This window comes from Frankliniella occidentalis, unplaced genomic scaffold (assembly GCF_000697945.3).
Source record: "Frankliniella occidentalis isolate FOCC.00 unplaced genomic scaffold, Focc_3.1 Scaffold41, whole genome shotgun sequence".
Lineage (NCBI taxonomy): Eukaryota > Metazoa > Arthropoda > Insecta > Thysanoptera > Thripidae > Frankliniella > Frankliniella occidentalis.
Window position 1 is genome coordinate 1,945,389 of NW_026267171.1, and position 19,546 is coordinate 1,964,934.

The window sequence follows — 19,546 nt, forward strand, 5'->3', positions numbered from 1 at the left end:
CCCCCTCTCCCCCCTTCTCCCTCCTCTCTTAACAAGCATCTAAAGTGTGGGTTTCGTTATGTGGACCTGTTACCGCACGGTGCTGACGCGAGCGCTTGTTGCAGGAGTTACACGTCGCAGCGACTCAGTGTGCCCGGTATGCGGCAACTACTACAAGTACCGCCGGTCCATGTACCGCCACCTGCGCAGGTCCGCTCAGTGCCGGGATGCCGCCGCCGCCCTCGCCTGCTTGCATCCCGGCCTGGTTGCCGACGACTCTTGACTCCCGACTCCCGTGACATTTTGGCTCATTCTGAAGACTGATTGTGCAAAAACTGGTCCTACACCCAGTTTCAAATATTTGTTTGTTATGTCTCGTTTTATGTCCAGTCCTATGTACAGTAAACTTTGAAACTCCTCCTCTTTGGAGCAATAAATGTCTTTAATGTCTAGCAAATGCCTACATGGATCTGAATTTTAGATAACATTTACCTTGTCAAAGTCTGAAAACTTGTAAGTGGTATGTCGCAGCCGAGTCCCAAAGTACGACTTGCTCTTGGCGTGAGTTTTTATATTTTTTTAAGAACTGTTTCTAATATCTTACATTGCTTCCAGGTTCGGAGTTTCTGATCCAAGCGTTCGTCTGCACTCTATGCTCCAAGTCCTACAACTCCAACAAGTCTCTAATGAGGCACATCCGTTACGAGTGCAACAGAGAGCCTCTCCAGTTTTGTCCCTTTTGCCCACACCGCACGAAGCTCCGGGAGAACCTCAAGAAACACGTCCGCAACAAGCACCCTTCCGCTGGTCCTATATAATTAGTGCTCGTAACGCTGCGTATTCTGTTCACATTCACGGCATTATACCGATGCCCTGTGCTTGGGAATACTGTGCGTGGTGGCATTCTGGTCTGCAATAAATATGAAAGCAAACTCCAAATTTGCCTCCTTTTCTTAGCCAGCTGCTTGTAGCAACACCATGTTAGTTGTGTCCCTCAAAGGGCAGTATTGAGAATGCTTAGATTAGAAAACTATTTTTCTCTAGTAGATTTTTTATATTTTACCCTTTCGGTACTGCATTAGATCTAACAGTCTCCCTCTTCTGTCCACAGTGTGGCGCGCTGATTCGTTGCCAGTGGTGCTGCCGACTGTCCTGGGCGAGCAGGACGACGACGACGACGGCCAGGACGACGACGTGAAGCCGTTTGCACCAACGCGCGCACCGCGGCCGCACTCAACCTCATCGTCGGCGACGTCCGTGATCCGGGGGCCTTCTTACCACGGTGGACGCTGGAACGACCCGTCCCCCGCGCCGTCACCGACCCTGGAACCCCCCGTGCCCCTCCCCAGGACATCGCTGCCGACCATCGACTTGACGCAGTTCCTCTTGTGATATGAGTAGCTCCCGCGCGGCTACGCCCGGGCCGGGCCAAGGGGCTGGGCAGACTGACTGAGGGGTGGCACTGGTGACCAAGGGCCTCTCCTAAAGGGTTTCTCGTAACTCCTGACTGTACAAACGACTGTAAAAACAGACTGATTTCAGACTGAGGCAACTTGTCGCCCGTCGTCCCCAGGTCACCCCTACCCCTCAGTCAGTGCTGTGTGTGATGACCGCTTCCCGCCTCGCAACATGCCTTTGTGGTCAATGGCGTGGGAGTTAAACTGAACATTTCTGGATGTGTTGTGATATCAATGCGCTTAATCACTTGGCGAAGTTGAAAGCGTTACCTTCATTGTGATAAGCTTTTCATATCCCGACTCTTTCACTACTGTGGAAGCTCTAAGTTGGCGTTGTGTGAAGTATGATATATGTATACTTACCATTTTTATTATTACTATTACTGACGAAAATTAATCAAGTGCTGGTATCTCGTATCTGTGCATAGCCTCATTTTGGGGTAAAAGTCTTTAGTATCTTATGTGAGTTGTTTGGTTTTGCTGCTTCCTTGTGACGCAGATTGTGTTTTTATTTGTGGTCGGTATGTTGACCGATGGATACCACAACATGTGTTCACTAATATTTATCTATAAGTACATATGTAAATAGACTGTCTTATGAAACTAAGTTTCTATTTAAGTAGCAGAAATCATAGACTTAAATGAAATTTCTAGTCAAACCGTTCCAAACTTGTCACGTTTTATAGTCTGATTTGTACAATGTGTTCATCTTGTTTCCGTTCAGGAACTGACTAACGTTACCTTTAAGAAGTAGGGTATAAATAACTGCCATTCCCTCAATTTCTCAATGACCATAACTTTTTCATGACCAGCAGAGTTGGGGATCCTATTGACTGCAAAGTATTGATATGTTATGAGCACACACTGTTAAGTGTCTCTTACTACTCAGAAATGTGTAACCCACTGATTTTGTCCTGCCTAAAGACTATCTCATTATGTATGTGTATGCTCCTAGTCAACTCTTTTTCCTTGCTTCTATGTGTATAGGTCATTTGTAGTCTTTCGTGTTTCCGATGTAGAATAAAATATCTCCTACTTCACGGTACTAGTTGTGTCCGTTTGTTCCCCGCAGAAGATCCTCACGCTGAGGCGAGCGCCTGGCGGGTAGGCAGTTCTGTTACGCACCCGAGTACCGCGGGCTGGCCTACCCTGAGATTGACAGGCTGAAATGGCGCAGACCGCTGCCGTTTCTTTTTAAACTCCCATCTGACTTTATGGTTTCCGTGTTCCAGATTTCTACTTCGTCCGACCTAGTCAGGGCAGCTACGCGTGCCAGCGGTGCGGCAAGCGCTACCGCCACAAGCCCACCCTCTACACGCACTTGCGCTTCGAGTGCGGCAAGGAGCCCCAGTTCAAGTGCCCGCACTGCCCGCAGCGCTCCAAGCGCAAGACCACGCTGCACTTGCACATCCGCCGCATGCACGCCCAGGACCGCTAGGCTGGGGTCTGGCGCGACTAACGGCAAGTGTGTGTTGCAGAATGGTGGCTGTTGGCGCCCGGCGCGGAGCACGGCCACAGCACGCGGCGCAGGGGGCGACCACTCCAAGAGCCTCAGCATGACCCTCAGCACGACGCTCAGCACGAGCCTCAGCAGAAGTTCCCGTGCGCGCTCTGCGGCCAGGTGTACAAACACCCGTCCTCACTGTCCAAACACCGGCGCTACGAGTGCGGCATCGAACGCCAGTTCTCGTGCCCTTTCTGTCCACACAAGGCGAAGCGCAAGCACCACCTGCAGCTGCACATCGGTCGCCACCACAAGAACCTTGTCGCGTGATTGCAGGCAGGTGCAGCGAGCGCTGCGCCAATGTGTTCGCTCTTTGTTTGCATTCCTTAAATCGCGTGTGATTTGTTCAAATTTTAGTTAAAGTTGTTTATTTATCTTGATTTTGAGGGGGCTTATAAAATGGATTGCGTTTATGCTAATTTTAGTGTTGTTTTTTTTTTTTTAGGTTTGTACTTAGACAGTTATTTATTTTTGTGCGTTTGTGAATAAATATTGTGATTCTCTTTTCGATTTTTTATAATATTTTTTACACAAGCTCACGTTATTGGACTTGCAAAGATGTATACATTTTAACAAGTTAACTGCAGACAGCGTTCTGACTTTAGGTGATTTATAGATGTTCGCGTCACCGTGCGGGTGTTATTAAAATAATATGTTAACTCGTTCAGTGCGGCTTGACCACTACGCGGTACATTTTTATGCCGCAGTAAACATGCTAGAGTATTAAACTAGTAAAGGTTGACCCCGCGGCCGGCCCCTCTCTAACGCTTGTGCCTGTGCCCCGCAGCGACCCGGTCCCGGTGGATGCTGTACAGTAGCGACGCGCTACCCGACTCTCTGTACCCGGCGCGCCGCTTCGAGTGCAGCGACTGCGGCAACGCGTACAAGCACGCCCAGAGCCTGTGGAAGCACCGCAAGTTCGAGTGCGGCAAGGCGCCCGCCTTCCCCTGCCCCTACTGCCCGCACCAGGCCAAGCGCAAGCAGCACCTGGAGCTGCACGTGACGCGCAAGCACGGCGACCGGTCCCAGTGAACTGAACAACTCTGTGTTATGTTTGTCTGATCCATGTCTACGAAATAAAGTGGTTTTCAACTTGCCAGCTCACCTTGCGCGTCTCTATAGCCCGCTTGTCACCCGCCACCCCCGCTCTCGGCGTGCCCCCACACCTCAGTCGATCTAACCACGCCCCTTCCTCGTGTCGCAGTCTGCCTGGTGAACGACTCCCAGCTGGACGAGATGAGGTACGTGTGCAGCTCGTGCGGCAAGGCCTACAAGCACACGCAGAGCCTCTGGACGCACCAGCGCTTCGAGTGCGGCAAGCCGCCGTCCTTCTGCTGCCCTTGCTGCCCGCAGCGCTTCAAGCGAGCCGGCCACCTGCGCCGCCACGTGACGGTGGTGCACGGCGTGCTCGGCACGGGCGAGCGCAGCTAGCGCCTGCAGGTGCGTACTCCGGCTGCACCAGCTGCAGCGCCGTGGTATAGTGCTAACACTCAGTCTGTCGCTTTTTCTCTTCTCCAGGTCGGCGCGTCGCCGAGCTAAACCTCTGTCCCTCCGCGGGGTGTGGTCACACAGTCACCCCCCCCCCTTTCCCCCTTTCCGCTTCTCTGACTGACTCTTTATTTTGCCCCACAGATTGGTTCGAGATTGCTCCCCCGCCGGCAGAGGCGTCGCCCTTTGTCCTGGCCCAGCCCGGCTACTCAGGCGGCGGCGGCGGCGGCGGCGGGCCCCACGGCAACCCCCACCTGGCCGCCCTGTCCCAGCCCACCCCCGGCGTGGGCTACAGCTGCCCGACCTGCGGCAAGACGTACCGACACCAGCCCAGCCTGTGGAAGCACCGCCGGTACGAGTGCGGCCAGGTGCCCCAGTTCCAGTGCCCGCTGTGCCCGCACCGCGCCAAGCGGAAGCACCACCTCGTCTACCACCTGCAGGCGCGCCACGGCAAGGCGCCCTAGCCCGCGCCCTAGCCCGCCTCTTGGTCCTGTTCAATAAAGCGTGTTCCTTCAACTGCGTTCCTTGTTCGTTTTTCTCTCCCATCCTTGCACGCTTACGCTTACCTTGTTCCAGATCACATGGTCCCTCGGCCTAGCGCCCGGTGGGTAGGCAGTTCTGTTACGCAGCCGTGGTCGGCGGGCATGCCTACCCCGTGGTTCGCAGGCGCTAGTGCGCTGCCGGCCGGCTCGCCTCTGGCCTCGCCCTTATGCTCGCCCGGCCCGGCCCGGGCCCTCGCACTCTGTCGCTAACGTCTGCTTCTCTTTGACCGCAGGCTGGACGATGGCCAACCGCTCCACGGCGTTCATCGGGCCAGGGCCGCCCTTCTCGTGTCCGCGGTGCGGCCGCAAGTACCAGTACTCCACGTCGGTGCGCAACCACCTGCGGCTGGAGTGCGGCCAGGAGCCGCAGTTCCCCTGCACCATGTGCCCGTACCGCGGCCGCCGCAAGCACCACCGCGACAACCACATGATCAGCATCCACAACGTCCACCCCGACTGGCCCAATAACCAAGCCTAGCCGTGTGCGCGGAACGCGGAAATGTATATCCCGTATTATACAAAAATTGTATTTTCGAAATTTTCAGATCAATCGACACTGTTATTGTTTTTGTGAAATTTCGTGTATTGTAAATTTTATTTTTATCTGCTGAAATGGCCCAATTAAATAGCTGATTTGGCTTACAGAACTGATATGTTTGCATGCTCTTGACCGACCTGCCACCCCTGCAACTGGGTGCGAATGCCGCCTCCTCTAACGCTCTTTGCTTTCCCTCCGCAGGATGGACAGACTCGACGCTCTGGCGCCAGGAGATGGCCGTGATGCAGGAGGCGTGGCTCAGCCGGCGGCAGCAGCAGCGCTTCTCGCAGATGGGCGCCGGCCAGCACACCTGCGCGCGCTGCGGCCGCTCCTACAAGTTCCTGCCGTCGCTCCGCAACCACCAGAAGCTCGAGTGCGGCATGGAGCCGCAGTTCGCCTGCCCCTACTGCATCTACCGGGCCAAGCGCAAGCACCACCTGGACAGCCACCTGCGCACCCAGCACCCCAACAACGCCTGAGAACGGCGGCGCCCGCGGCGGGCCGAGCTCGGCGCGCGGCTGGCCGCCACCGCGACGGCCTCGATGTCAGTCGTCTGGACCTTGTGTGTCCTGTCCGCCCCGCCCTCGGAGTCGTAACCACGCGCGTGTATGTGATTCCAGACTGGCCAGGGGTCGCTGCCGACGACGACTACCCGGCGGCGTGGCCGGGCGGGGCGCCCGAAGGGTACGCTGCCGGCGCGGCGGGGGCTGGCCCCAGGGCGGCGGGAGGGAGCTTCGTGTGCGCGCGCTGCGGCCGCGCCTACAAGCACCTGCCCTCGCTCCGCAACCACGTCAACATGGAGTGCGGTATCGAGCGCAAGTTCGCCTGCTCCTTCTGCGACTACCGCGCCCGCCACAAGCACCACCTCTACGGCCACCTCAAGTCCAAGCACGGCGCGCTGCTACAACACCAACGCCCTTAAGACTGTTGGTCTCCACCAGTCTCTATTTAGTCTAAGATTTTATTTATTTTATTTTGAGTACGAGTCCTTGCTGAGTGGCATTGTGAGCGTTAAAAATAAATGTCGTCCGACTGACCTCTGGACTCTTTTTGGAATCTCCCGCCCCCATTTCTCCAGTGTCTAGTTCTGTCCAAACTTACGCCCCCTCTTTTCTGACCAGGCCTCTTTTGTCTCGTGGAAGGGGCGGGCGCAGCGGCTGCTGGCCCCGACGTGATCCTGGTGGAGGGTGAGCGGGTCGGCGAGCAGCGCTTCCGCTGCCAGCAGTGCGGCAAGGTGTACATCTGGGCCAAGGGGCTGCGCGACCACCAGCGCTACGAGTGCGGCAAGGAGCCCCAGTACCAGTGCCCCGAGTGCGCCCTGCGCTTCAAGCTGGTCAGCAACCTGCGGCGCCATCTGCGGCGCCAGCACAACATGGACGTCCCCAAGAGCCACAAGGGCCACCCTGGCCGCAGCAGGCACCTCGCCGCCGTCAAGGGCCTCAAGGCAGAGAAAGTGGACTAAAGCTGGCCCAGGAGGCTTGGGCCCGGGTGCCGCCCTCTTGCCAGGGTCCTTGTTCTTGTACCACAAAACATACCATGTATACAATTAAGACGGCCTGCTGGCAAGGATTCTTTGGAAAATAAAATGTTATGGTTACATTATATTTGTGTTAACCTTATGCTGGTTTCTCGCTCGCGTGCCTAGATTATGAGTCATTGCCAACAGTGACAACCGTAATTATGAAATTGTGCTGTAGTCAGCCAGGGCTCTGATCCCCATTTTCTCACTGCAGGCCCGTGCAGGTCTGTGGCGGGGGCGAGCGGCTACGCCCAACGGGGCGGGGCTGCGGCGGCGTCCTCGATGTTCTTCTGCGGCGCGTGCGGCAAGGGTTACTCCTGGGCCGCGTCGCTCAAGGGGCACCAGCGCTACGAGTGCGGAAAGGAGCCCCAGTTTGCGTGTGACTACTGCCCGCTCAAGTTCAAACTGCGGGGCAACCTAAAGCGCCACCTACGTCAAAGCCACAACATGGCCCTACCCAAGGGTCGTTGGTAGAACGGTTAGGCCCGCTTTCAGTTCAGTGTGGAAATGCTTTCTTTCAAATACAAAACAATAAAAAGAACTTATTTTAATATTAAAATTAAAATAACGCTGTGTGTACTTTCTTGTACATCTGACCTCAATCAAAAACAACAAATATTATCTTATCCCGTGTAAATATTTAGTATTATCCTGTCCCAATAATCTCCTAATCACAGCCCATGCTAATAACTCGTTTACTGTCATTTTGCAGGATGGAGTGGAGCGGAGGATTTTGGTGCATTCAGCCTCCACGCGCAGCCGGCGATGGATCCTCTGGGGGGCTTCGGGCCTGCTTTTGGTCGCCCCAGGGGCGAGTTTGAGTGCCCCACATGCGGTAAAAAGTACCTGCACCGGTCGTCGCTTTCCCACCATACGCGTTTCGAGTGCGGCAAGGAGCCCCAGTTCAAGTGCCCGCACTGTCCACACCGCTGCAAGAGGAAAGGGAACTTCAGGCGCCATCTTCTTACTCACGACTCGACTGACTGACATGCAAATATACGCCAAGTTGGCCGAGCTGAATGTTTTATTTCTCCCCTTCACCCCGAGCCGCCCGCCCGCTGGGTAGGCAACCCATCCTACTCCAGTGAGCTCGGTTGCTCTATCCCGCCCCTTCCTCACCATGCCCTTGCTTGCGCTCTAATTCTGTCATTACCCTGTTGCAGGATCAGGCTGGCCCCCGGCTCACTTTCCTCATTCGCTGTACGGTCAACTCTGGCCCGTCCGACGCCCCCCAGGCAAGGGCTTCCAGTGTAAGGACTGCGGCAAAGTGTACAGCCACCAGCCTTCGCTCTGCAAGCACAGGCGCTTCGAATGTGGCAAGGAACCTCAGTTCCATTGCCCGTACTGCCCTCACCGAACGAAGCACAAGCATGCCCTCAGATCCCACATGAAATCCCAACACGAATGGAAACAAGAGACTTCGCCACCAGGTCCAACGCCAAGTGCACCATCACAACTGATGCCCGGATTCTCTCAAGATAGCTTTCAGTTTTAACTGGCTCCCACTTGTCTTTTCATGAATTCTGTGTTGTTCTACCACTGTCTTCAGTTTCGAATAAAGACAATCATTTCTTGAATGAATCGTTTCACTAATGAAACCCAATAAAAACTTACATTTCTTTTATAATGAATCTTTCGGAGAGAAGTGCAATCATCCCCAACTTAGCATCTCTGACACCTGTTCAAATCTGACTTGCTCCTGATGAGAGACCTCCCAACTACGAAGTATTTTCAGCTAAATATATTCTAGCATATCAATTTGGTCCTTTGACATTTAACCACCTTAACACAGATTTGATATTAAACCAGTTAAATAAATTGAGCCACGATTGAAGACAGCGCAGTGTGCAGCTGGTCTAAAAGTAAAAGGATTGCGAGCATCCTCAAAGCAAAATGAATTTGAGGTAAAAGTTGTCAGGCGCTGAAGGGCGCAGTGGGCAACTGGTCTAAAAGTAAAAGGACTGCGAGCATCCCCAAAGCAAAATGAATTTGAGATAAAATTTGTCAGGCGCTAAAAAGCGCAGTGGGCAGCTGGTCTTTAGAAAAATGACAAGCACCATCATAAAGGCCAAGTTAATTTGAGAAAAAATAATTCAGAAACAAGAAGTTAAGACCGCGCAGTGTGCAGCTGGTCTGAAAGGAGAGGGAATGCGAACATCCTCATGATCAAAACATCAGAGCAAATTACTTGGGTGCCTAAAAGGCAAGACCGCGCAGTGTGCAGCTGGTCTACAAGGGAAAGATAGGCAGGCATTCTCATGAACCCTTTATCATAGCAAATTAAACTTTACGTCAGAACAATTTATCAGGTGCCACTATCTTCACCAAGACAAGACCGCGCAGAGTGCAGCTGGTCTATTGGGAAAAGGATCGCCATGAGTATCAATTTAAAAACTGAAATTGCTATGACCAAGGTTCCATAAGAAGGCTGTGAATAGAAAAGAAAATTAAAATTCAGATTAGGCATTTATTTTTTCAAAAATACAGGATTGTCTTGAGGCAGGTTTCGCTGAATCTTGACATCTTCAGTCTTCGATCTTCATTGGTAAATTTTAGTGTTGTGGATATAATATTAGGTTACTTGTTGCCAGGCAGGTGAATGTTTGAGATTAAAAACGAAATAAAACTGGCATCAAGTAAACCCGATATCTGGTTAAAAACCATTGGAAAGTGTAACAAGCGGGTTGTTTTCAGCATGAGCCGAGTGTGAAACAGTGTAAGGTTACAGGGGCACTCATTAAGAAAGGAGACTGTCAAAATATGTGGACTGTTCAGCACAGGCAAATTAAAGGGAAAAAAAAAAAAAAAATGGGAAGTGAAGTGACAGTTTCCTTTCTTGAAAATCTTAACCTAATAGAAAAATACTCACATTAGACATGAAGAGCCACGGACCACAGACTGGGTTGAATGATCTTCATGCCTCAAAGGGCGTCTTCATTTCACGAAAGCCAGGGGAGGGGGAAAAAAATCTTGATCGCGACGCGAACCAAAGCTAGTGCCCCAGGAAACCGGAGACAATATATCACTTTAAAATTAAAGAAAAGGATTAGCAAGGACACCAATCCACTAGTGAACACTTGAACTCTCATTCCTACAATCAGCATGTCAATGTCCCCACGGCTGCAACCAATTTGCGAGCTCCCTGACAAGCCACAATCTAATCACCTCTACAGAGACATTATAACATCGCTGAAATAATCATGAGAGACGTATGTGCAACTTGTAGACAGATATCACCTGCTACCCAAAGTAAATCAAATTAAGATAACAAGATAATTGCTCCAGTGAATTAAAATTAAGTTAGAATATCAATAAAGAAATTGTAAGGCAAAGTTAAAAATTCAGAAGTGAGGCATTAGCTTTGGGGAGAACGAAATGAGCGCAAATGAGACTTGAACAAAAATTGAAGAGACTGCTCGTTCATAGCGAACTAGAGCCACCCATTACTCGGGTCATGCAGTCAAAAACCTAGAAAGAAAGGTTAGTACACCAAAACAGCAACAATTAAGGAACCCATAGCTGATTTTAGCACGATTGACAATGTGGAGCTCAAAACTAGCAAATTGATTTAAGATTGAGAAAGAAAGATTACCATATGAGATCCTGGATTTGAAGAGCCAGAGGGGAACCAGTTGAAAATCAGCAGAACCATCTTCAGCAACTATTTGCTCTTCAAGTAATGCCATCGTTAAGGTCTCTTGAGACTTACCATTGAACCCATAATAATAAACTGTTACCCTCCCGTTAGCCTATGTCACGCTGGTCAACTCGACCATGTACAGCACAAGAAAAAGCTTTTGAATCCCAAGGCCAACATGCAACCTTCAGCCCAAAGAACAATGCAGCACCATGTACCATCACCAAAATACAAGACTATCCCAAGCTACAGGTTCAAACTACAAGACTCTGCAAATGATTCATGAATACGAACATTCACAAACCATTAACAGAGCAACAGCAATGCAGTCAGGCGAATGGAATTAATGAAAAATAAAAAAATGAGACCTCATTCCCGAGTGCATTGCTGTTACCCTTGAAAAAGAGGTGCAAAAATAAATACAAATATAAACTGAAATTTAACTGAAGAAATATTGAGAAAAATAGAGCAAAACCTCTTTAACAAGGGCAATGTGGTGAGACACAGATACCTGTGCTTACCTTGGGCATTAGCACCTGAATCTTGATTGGCCATGTATACATCTTCCCCATCATCACCCTCATAATTCCCTGGAACAAAGTAAATGCAATTAGTACAGCAGGAAAACGAAGCACAACTTCAAAGGCATGAGAGAGAGGGGGAGAGAAACCAACCTGATCCTCTAGCATGTGAAGGTCCAGCTCTAAACATACTATCGTCATCATCCAAATGCAGGTCTTGAGCGTCGTCATCCAGGTACTCAGTTTTGGGTTCGATAAGAACATTGTCCCTATCTCTTATCACATTTTCTTGAAGTGGCACAGTATTGTTAGCACTGGTAATTCCACTATCAGTCGCATTTTCAGTCTCAGTACTCTCCAAAATTGAAGATAACAGATTATCATCTGAAGGACCAGACGCAGGCACAGTTGGTAACATGTCTTCATTGTTGACAGTTGGGCCAGTTACAGGGGCAGCTGCAGCTGATGATTGCTTCCCATCAGCAACATTGCTCGAATTGTCATGATCTGAACCATCTGATCCTCTCCGCCTCCTTCGTTTACGTAGACTAGGTGAGACGCTTCCATCTCTTGATGAGTTGTCGTCGGCTAAATTTGTTGTCCTAACTGTTAATTGTTGATTAGAGCGTACAGAGACTGGGGCACCCTTTGCTGTCCTCTTCATTGAACCTGTCCCTCCAGAGTCAGGCGGATCTGTTCCTCCATCTGAAAGGCCTTTGATCTGAAGGCTTTCGGCGGCTCTTAGGAATGTATTTAGCTTGTCTTGAGCTACATTGACTTCTCCTCGATACATGTAATCCATCATAGCCTTCAGCTCTTCGAACTTGACATCCTTCAGGAGGAGGATAGGATGTTTGTCGTAGTGCTTGCTCAGCAAATCCTGGAGACAATAAAACGGCATGAGCATGATTCAAGAAAACAGGACAAAGTATAGTTTTCAAGAAGCAAGTATTAACACCTCGCCAAGCATCGTAACGCAAGGCCCCATTGAAAGTACACTGGGGCATAGAGTTAACAGGCCTGAAGGGATGAATAATGAAAGATATTTACCTCTAAGTAAGGACTGCATGCTGACAAGACGACTTTGTGCGCCTGCAGAGATTGGCCCTCTGCTGCAAGGGTACAATCGACCATACATCCTCGCTCTTGAAGGGATTCAAAAACACTAATAAGGGTAGTCTGGTGATTGTTCCACCTTAAACAATACTGCTGATCTGCCATCTTGACCTGCAACAAAACAGCCACATTAGCGATGATAGAAAAACTAGAGGTCAGGCCTACACCAATAATTACGCTAAAATAAAAACCCAGAGGGGAGAGAAGAAAAATGACGAAACTAGTAAAACATCCAATGTAACACAAAAAGGGTGAAAGTAGCCCCTCGACAGCTCAGCACTCAGCAACGACACTACCCCATTTGACCACCGAGGCTCACACGGCACACCCCGGGTCTCGCTACGATAACAGCTAGAAACCACGCAGAAGACCCACTGTATTAGTCAGAAGTACCAATGAGCCACGCAGAACGTAACTTTCAAGGAACAACCCCGTATGGAGGACGCCCCACTCTACTCGACATGAGCTGAGCACTCCAGGTCCGCTAACGGGCGCAACCACAGGACAGAATGAATTTAAAAGTAGTGCAAATCAGTGAGAGCGCGTTAAAAACGCAAATGAAGTTGTCCGATACATAGTGTGGAAACGTACAAACGCGTTGAAAAGAACAATGTGAGGCAGGGCGGGACACGAGGGGACGCCACCGCCATGACACACGGGGCTTTCTCCAGAACTCAACGTGCGAAACGACCCAAAACGGTCACGAACTCGACCAATTTAATACACGAAGTGACAGGGAAAAGAGAAAAGGCGAACGAAGGCTGATATAAGACAGAAGAAAAGACTTCAAACTTACATTTCACTGATGACAAGAGGAATGAGCACACATCGAAGTTCACAGGCTGAGGGCTGGCGTTGTTGTGAGGAACATGGCAAAGCCGAGCGGTGTCTTCGCGAAACGGTCCCCCCACCCCTCTTTCTCAACCAATGAGATGCTCCCTTTCGTGTGAAGGATCTCGTCGGAATCAAGACAGATAGTTTAAAAAGTCGGTTTTACCCCGAGTGACTATTTTCATGGATTCTAAATTTATGTCGTGATTTAAATTTAACAAATTCGATCGACTTAAGGTCCAGTTGAGATCAAATTCGTTCACATGGCAAATAAGCTCCCAACCATCACTCGTGATTGGCCAGAGCCCAGTTGCCTTCCGTCATTTCCGACAAGACAGAAGTCTGGCTATTAACCGTCAATTTAAACGCAAACTGGTCCTTCAAACATCCCTAAATGCGGAAATGCAAAATCTTAACAGATATAAATGTGGTTTCATGAGATACATCGGCGTATTTCGAAAATATGAAAGTATGCCGGCTGGTGAACTCTGTGCGCATGCGCGATCGGTCCGCTCGTGCCGGTCCTGGAGGCTGCTGAGAGCTCAAAGATGGCGTTCAAATTTCAATGTGATCGAAATTTTAGCACGAGGGTTGCTATGCTCAGCGTATCACTTCTACCTTACTGCACGTGATTTTTATTGATGATGTGCATAGTCGCATTTTTTCTCTATACACACTATGCACACTAACTGAGCACCAACAAGTGCTGCTTATTAATGTTTTGTCATGTTTTGTCACTCATTCACAAACACAGTCCTAGAGCTTGTGGTTATGCCCCGTTTGGGTACATCCGGCATTTATTTAATTTAATGTATTCTCTTGAGATAACCCAAACCATGCCAAGTCAAAAGGTAAAAGGCTAAGCTGAATTGAAAAATTGAACAGAGGAATGGAGAGCTTGGAAGGGCGTGGTATATTTTGTGATACAATACTTTTGTACAAAGACCGGCGTTCGCCCCAAAACTGTGTTCATTTTAGTACATGGTATAAGTTATCTAATCTTTTCCATATAGCTTTGAAGTACCCTTCCTTAATTTTGCGCTGCTTGTGCGGCTTATTCCTTTCAAATCTGCCGCTTCTTCAACCCCGTTACCCCTTCCCCCTTCCCACCTCCTGCCTCGACTCGAATCAGCAGCACCACTGTACAAGGCGCAGACTTTGCGTCCGACTGTCTGTCTAAAGCCTGAAAATTCGCGATTTTCGGTGTTTTTTTGCATAGAGAAATCGTTTAGTTCTATGCTAGTGACTCATACGAGAAAAGGATATTGTTAACAAGAAACGAAGAAGTGTTGTCAAGTGTGTGGAGTCGCTTGTTCAACCTTCGTTAAAGGTGGACTTGAGACGTGGAACTAACCTCTTTTCATTCTCCTTTCACTTGACGGTGCTAGATAGAATGGGGGAATGCTTGTTGATCTATTATTCTCTTTCGGATTAAAAAGATATTCTACGTCAATGAACAATTTTTCTACTGTTAAGTGTTATTGAAGCACTGCTCGCTGTCAAACTCATTAACTAGCCGCCGTTTTCTGTCGTATGTTATTGTGTACTTTCACTTCAAGAATCATGTTTTGTTTTTAATTTTGGCTCTTGTTTCTATCGTTTGTTAGTCTTCAGTCTTAAATTTTTACATCTGTGTGTCAGACCATGCGAAATGAAATGTGAAGTATTTTGTTGTCTGCTATTTTGTCTCAAAACATAAATGTTAATCCCTGACATGTCAAGTGTTTAGCCAGACTTTTTCTGTTATTGCTGGGTGTTACATGCTGCATTTTATTTTGCTTTTTCTGCATTATTTTAATTTGTTTCTCTATACTAAAAAAATATTACTGCACTTATTTTTGCTGCAGCATCAAAACACAAATTTGTGATGAGGTGTCAGGTTTAGAAAACATAACCTTCCATGCTAGTCACTATTGGTCTGCTAGAATCACTTCCCCAGGTATACTTAAAATTCCATTATTTTCCCTTTATGTGCGTGCTTGAAGATCACACTTGTTTAATTCATCTTTGCGACTAGGCTTCGTTTGTAAAAAGAAGTCACTTCTTTGTAAGTTGAATTCATAGAGAAAAAAATGGTAAATTCTGTGGGGAGAGAAACAGGTTGCTTTCTTCCATAAAATTTTGTCTTCCCTTTAATTTCCATTCAATTGTGTTGTGTATTATGGTGGTACCAGGAGAGAAGATGTATCAAGACATGTCATATCAAATTTCTGCAGCTGGTGAGTTATGGAACAATTCCATTTAATTATTTTCATTGTTTGCAAGTTTTAATTAATGAATGTACTGTATTATTATTATTTTTTCAATATCTACCTTCTTGATGCCATTTCCCATTTCAATATAATTTTGGGGGACAACAATCCGACTAGCTCAATTGGAAGAGCGTTGGCTGTGTGCCAAAGGTTCTGGGGTCGAATCCCAGGTCGGATATCCCTTTTTTCCGCATCCTAATTATGATTTGCACTTTTCTTTGACCTCTTCCCTTTATCTTAGGACTCCTGCATGCACAGACCTCAGCTTTCAAAGATGTCTGAAAGTATCAGTGTTCAACAATTTGCAATTTATCTGTTTTTTCCCTGTTTTGTTTTGCTAAAAGTGTGGTTTTCAGAATTTTTTTGGCTGTTTTTCCTGCATTGGTTGTGTCCTCTTGTGTATGAGTGCCAAGATATTGTTTGAGCGATTAGTTTACGTAGATGTATACATTTCTCCTGTCTCATTCACAGAAAACTTTATGGGTAATTAGTCGAACCTCACTTTGGTTGTTATATTCCTCGAAGGTGTTTGATGAGATAAATGAAGTTTTGATAATTCTCCATTTCAGATCTAAGTTTAATCTTTAAACAGAATTTAGACTCTACCTAAAGAGCGAAAGAACTTGCACTAATTCTGAGTGTCTTTTCAGAGGACAACGAGAGATTGTGGAATGACAACCACACTGACAGTATTGATGAGGACTTGTCAAATGATGTTGATCATTTCTCAACGCTAGATGAATATTACAAGCACTGCAGTACATTTCTAGACTGGGGAAAGCTACATGGTTATGGCCCTCAACATTTTGACTCTCCACCTGCTTCTTCCTTGTTACCAACTTCAAATGATGGCCTAAATGAAAACAAATCATTCCCATGTGATAGCTGTGGAAAGGTGTATAAATTAAGCTCATCCTTGTATAGTCATAAGAAATTTGAGTGTGGGAAGGTTCCAACCTTTAAATGCCTTTTTTGCCCCCAACGTACTTTTCAAAAAGGTAGTATGAAGAGACACATGAAGCGCATTCATAATTCTGATGCAGCACCTCTAAATGTCAAATGACGAGATGCCACAACAAATTAAAGTTATGTGTTTTTTACATGTTAGCTTGATATAACTTGAATTTGTGTATTCTTATTTATCCTTTTTACAATGAAATTCAACACTTCTGAGTAGACTGAAACTCAATTTAAATACATTTTAATTATAACTAGGTGTATAGATAAATTCAAAAGTTGTTTGTTGTCTTTATCATGAAAAAGAAATATCTACCTTCTCCAGCATATAAATCTTGCTTTCTTATTGCAACGTGTTTTATTTTTCCCTATTATCCAATATTGCGCTATAAATCTAAAGTAACTAGCATAAAATGCTGTTCAGGGGGTGAGGGATTGTTTGCTCCGATCTCTTTCTGTTTTTTTTTCCGAATGAACATTATGACAAAATGTATTTACAGCTCTTGAAACTGATTCATGAATGCTTACTTTATGCTTACTTCATTTGCAGCTTGGAGCCATGGGGACTCTAATAGCACAGCAGCTGAGAGCAGTGACCAACAAGATGCTCTCACAGTGTGGGCTGGAAATGCTCTTACTTACCCAGTACCTACTGACTCTGTGAAGAAGTTATACACCTGTGTAGAGTGCAATAAGAGTTATATGCGTTACACTTCTTTATACCGGCATCAGCGTTATGAGTGTGGTGATAAAGTCCCTGCCTTTTCCTGTCAATTTTGTCCTCATCGGACCAAACAGAAAGCAGACCTAAAAAGGCACATTATAAGGAAACATTCTGGCAATTCCTCACCTTAAAGACTTTGTTTTTCTGAAAATAAAATTGTTGTTTTTATGTATTAGTATTCTTTCTGTATTGAGCTCAGTTTTATTTCTAATTGAAATTAAAGAAGAAACATAAGATGCTGTTTGTTCCTTTGTAATTTCTTAGTGCTTCTTTGTCCTTCGTAACTGTACTGTGTATTTTTCATAAAAGAATCTTTTTAATTTGTCTTTTTTTCCAGGAGATTACTGGGCCCAAGAGGAGTTCCGTCTCTCTATTGACAAGAATAAAAATGACCATGTGTGTGAAATATGTGGAAAAGTCTATCTCCAGCGCCGATCATTATGGCGCCATAGGTCTTACGAGTGTGGAAATAAGAGACTTTTTACTTGTGTGTATTGTGATTGCAAATTTTCTCAAAAAATTCACATGGAGGGCCATATGCGTCGAAAACATTCTGAAATGTTTCCTACTTCTTGATGTCTTAAATGAGTTGTTGTTACTGATGGCCAATGTGATACTTTTTTATGTATCTTTTGTCAGATCTAACTTGAATTGCCTACTAATAAACTGAAATTGACCTAAGTTTTTATTTGTTTCGATTGAGATATCTTTAGACAGGTACATCAAAGAAAAGGTTGGGGAAATTGTAGTATAGTAAAATAAACTAGATGTAGTTTCACTCTTCAGAAGGTTCTGTCATTATACTGTGTCTCTTGAGTCTTGAGGGCCTTCTTAAATATTTTAAATTCAATAATTTATTTAATTTTTTAAAGTAGCTTGTCGATTTGTTGACATTATTTGCATGTTTGCACGTATATCACTGTCCCCACTTATTAACTTCTTTGCTTTCACTCTTTTAAAAGTCACTAAAAATTTTCAATTCCTAATCTTCCTTATCATGTGTCTGTTCTAGGTCAACTTGTAAAATCAGAGCTGAGTCTGTCTCAATGGCCATCACCTCCGTTTGCACAACCAGTTATTCCAAGGCACAGTGTGACTTCCACTGCGCCCGTAGATGGAAATTTTGCCCTATTTACTTGTCAGCGATGTGGAAAAGTATACCAACAGCTCCGTTCTTTGCATCGGCATCAGAAATATGAGTGTCATCAGAAGCCAAAATTTTCCTGTAACTTTTGCTCACTTCAAACAAAGCACAGAAGTAGCCTTGTGATACACATGAAGCGAAAGCATAATATGGGGCTGTCAAATTTCTTGTCAAATTAACTTTTCTGAAAATAAATCAATTTCCAAGTTCCATGGTCTTTATTGTGAGTGGTGTTATTTCATTACCATACATTTATGTATGTGTAATTTGTTCTGCAATGAAGGCAAAGGTCTTTTTAAAAATGGGAGTGCTGGAAAGGCTTATCTGTAACGATCCAATTTTATTCCTACTTGGTTTACAAAGATTTTTGCAATCTCTCATTAATGTTATTTTTTTTCAGCTATGCCTTCTGTATTGATCACAGATTCTGATCTTAATCGGCTATCAATTAGTTATGATGAAGAACAACTTAAGGAAATTTCTGCAGGTATTAAATTGGCCATGGGCAAAGAAATGGGAGTAGGCTGTCCAGAGTCTTGTAGAAATAGATGCCGAGATAAGTTTCACAACATTGAAAGATTGAGGGCTTTCACCTCATTCTGGACTTTGGTAATTTTTATCCCTATTACTTTGTCCTTCTAATCTTTTTTACCTTATTTAACTTAGACCTTCTGTTCAGGGTAGTAAAAAACATCAGCAGGAATTTTTGGAACAGCATGTGTACTCACTCCCAGTTCATGGCCGAACTGTTTCTGGCGATTCACCCCGAACAAGAACTCTTAATTATACATTCAATGTAGAAGGAAGCAGACTAAAAGTTTGTAAGACTATGTTTCTTCAAACTTTGGCTGTATCTGAAAAAACAGTGAGGAATGTTATGAGAATCAATTAGTAGGCAATGATCTGGTGTTGTTTTTGTTTTTGTTGATTTTAAATTTTTAGTTCATTTTAACAGTTACCTTTTGTATTTTGTAAAAGTCGTGTCATATGTTGAATTAGAATGTCAATGTCTATTTCGGTTTGTTCTTAGTTTCTGTCAATTCCTTTAAAACAATAAATATGTTAAATATTGTATATTAGAATGTGATTTACAACATGCCCAAAGTTTGCTTCTTCCTCACCACTTCCTGACCAAAATTTTAAATGGATTGTAAACCAATCATTATAAGTGTTGACTATTATTTCTTTGTTGCAGATTGTGATGACAATTGGCTTTCTCATGGGCCAAGTGACAGCTTTAGTGTCACTTCAAGAGGACTGGATGGTAGTATACCACCTACAATTTGGCGTCAGAGACATGAAGAAATCCGATCCCGTGACCGCACTTGCCCATATAT

General features: G+C 46.2%; 5 protein-coding genes, 2 long non-coding RNA genes and 1 other non-coding gene across 13 annotated transcripts in view; 7 read left to right on the forward strand and 1 right to left on the reverse strand.

Moving 5' to 3' along the window:
- The window catches only part of LOC113215902 (longitudinals lacking protein), a 129,848-nt gene extending 116,594 nt beyond the window's left edge, over positions 1-13,254 (reverse strand). For all 4 annotated transcript variants that reach the window (XM_052266646.1, XM_052266644.1, XM_026435565.2 and 1 more), the window contains exons 1-4: positions 13,098-13,254; positions 12,236-12,412; positions 11,339-12,065; positions 11,186-11,254 (exon numbers count right to left, since the gene is read on the reverse strand). In XM_052266646.1, the coding sequence (XP_052122606.1) occupies positions 11,186-11,254; positions 11,339-12,065; positions 12,236-12,406 (967 nt within the window). In that variant the 5' untranslated portion in view covers positions 12,407-12,412; positions 13,098-13,254. The remainder of the gene's footprint in view (positions 1-11,185; positions 11,255-11,338; positions 12,066-12,235; positions 12,413-13,097) is intronic.
- Positions 106-918, forward strand: LOC127749264 (uncharacterized). The gene is made up of 2 exons (XR_008011042.1): positions 106-522; positions 595-918. It is a non-coding gene; the product is annotated as an uncharacterized LOC127749264 (long non-coding RNA).
- LOC127749259 (longitudinals lacking protein, isoforms A/B/D/L-like) lies at positions 2,915-4,044 on the forward strand. The gene is made up of 2 exons (XM_052266691.1): positions 2,915-3,216; positions 3,728-4,044. Exon 2 carries the CDS (start codon positions 3,745-3,747, stop codon positions 3,970-3,972), a length of 228 nt encoding a protein of 75 aa, XP_052122651.1. The 5' UTR covers positions 2,915-3,216; positions 3,728-3,744; the 3' UTR covers positions 3,973-4,044.
- Positions 4,145-4,944, forward strand: LOC127749262 (uncharacterized). Its single transcript, XR_008011040.1, has 2 exons — positions 4,145-4,380; positions 4,573-4,944. It is a non-coding gene; the product is annotated as an uncharacterized LOC127749262 (long non-coding RNA).
- LOC113215912 (longitudinals lacking protein, isoforms A/B/D/L) lies at positions 5,711-6,544 on the forward strand. Its single transcript, XM_026435575.2, has 2 exons — positions 5,711-6,052; positions 6,129-6,544. Exon 1 carries the CDS (start codon positions 5,742-5,744, stop codon positions 5,985-5,987), a length of 246 nt encoding a protein of 81 aa, XP_026291360.2. The 5' UTR covers positions 5,711-5,741; the 3' UTR covers positions 5,988-6,052; positions 6,129-6,544.
- Positions 7,242-8,329, forward strand: LOC113216206 (uncharacterized). The gene is made up of 3 exons (XR_008011043.1): positions 7,242-7,505; positions 7,740-8,111; positions 8,191-8,329. It is a non-coding gene; the product is annotated as an uncharacterized LOC113216206 (transcript).
- Positions 13,255-14,277: 1,023 nt separating the features above from the next.
- On the forward strand, positions 14,278-17,299 carry LOC113215975 (zinc finger protein with KRAB and SCAN domains 7-like). 2 transcript variants are annotated; one of them, XM_052266685.1, is made up of 3 exons: positions 14,278-15,351; positions 16,035-16,279; positions 16,892-17,299. In XM_052266685.1, the coding sequence occupies exons 1-3, from the start codon at positions 15,294-15,296 to the stop codon at positions 17,003-17,005; spliced, it is 417 nt and encodes a 138-aa protein (XP_052122645.1). In that variant the 5' UTR covers positions 14,278-15,293; the 3' UTR covers positions 17,006-17,299. The 2 variants fall into 2 exon arrangements, with proteins under 2 accessions (XP_052122645.1, XP_026291428.1); XM_026435643.2 differs by lacking the exon at positions 16,892-17,299 and having other exon boundaries at positions 16,035-16,687.
- A 103-nt stretch (positions 17,300-17,402) lies between these two features.
- Positions 17,403-19,283, forward strand: LOC127749253 (uncharacterized). 2 transcript variants are annotated; one of them, XM_052266684.1, is made up of 4 exons: positions 17,403-17,782; positions 18,078-18,432; positions 18,610-18,818; positions 18,889-19,283. In XM_052266684.1, the coding sequence occupies exons 3-4, from the start codon at positions 18,612-18,614 to the stop codon at positions 19,099-19,101; spliced, it is 420 nt and encodes a 139-aa protein (XP_052122644.1). In that variant the 5' UTR covers positions 17,403-17,782; positions 18,078-18,432; positions 18,610-18,611; the 3' UTR covers positions 19,102-19,283. The 2 variants fall into 2 exon arrangements, with proteins under 2 accessions (XP_052122644.1, XP_052122643.1); XM_052266683.1 differs by lacking the exons at positions 17,403-17,782; positions 18,078-18,432 and adding an exon at positions 18,447-18,535.
- Positions 19,284-19,546: the final 263 nt, after the last annotated feature.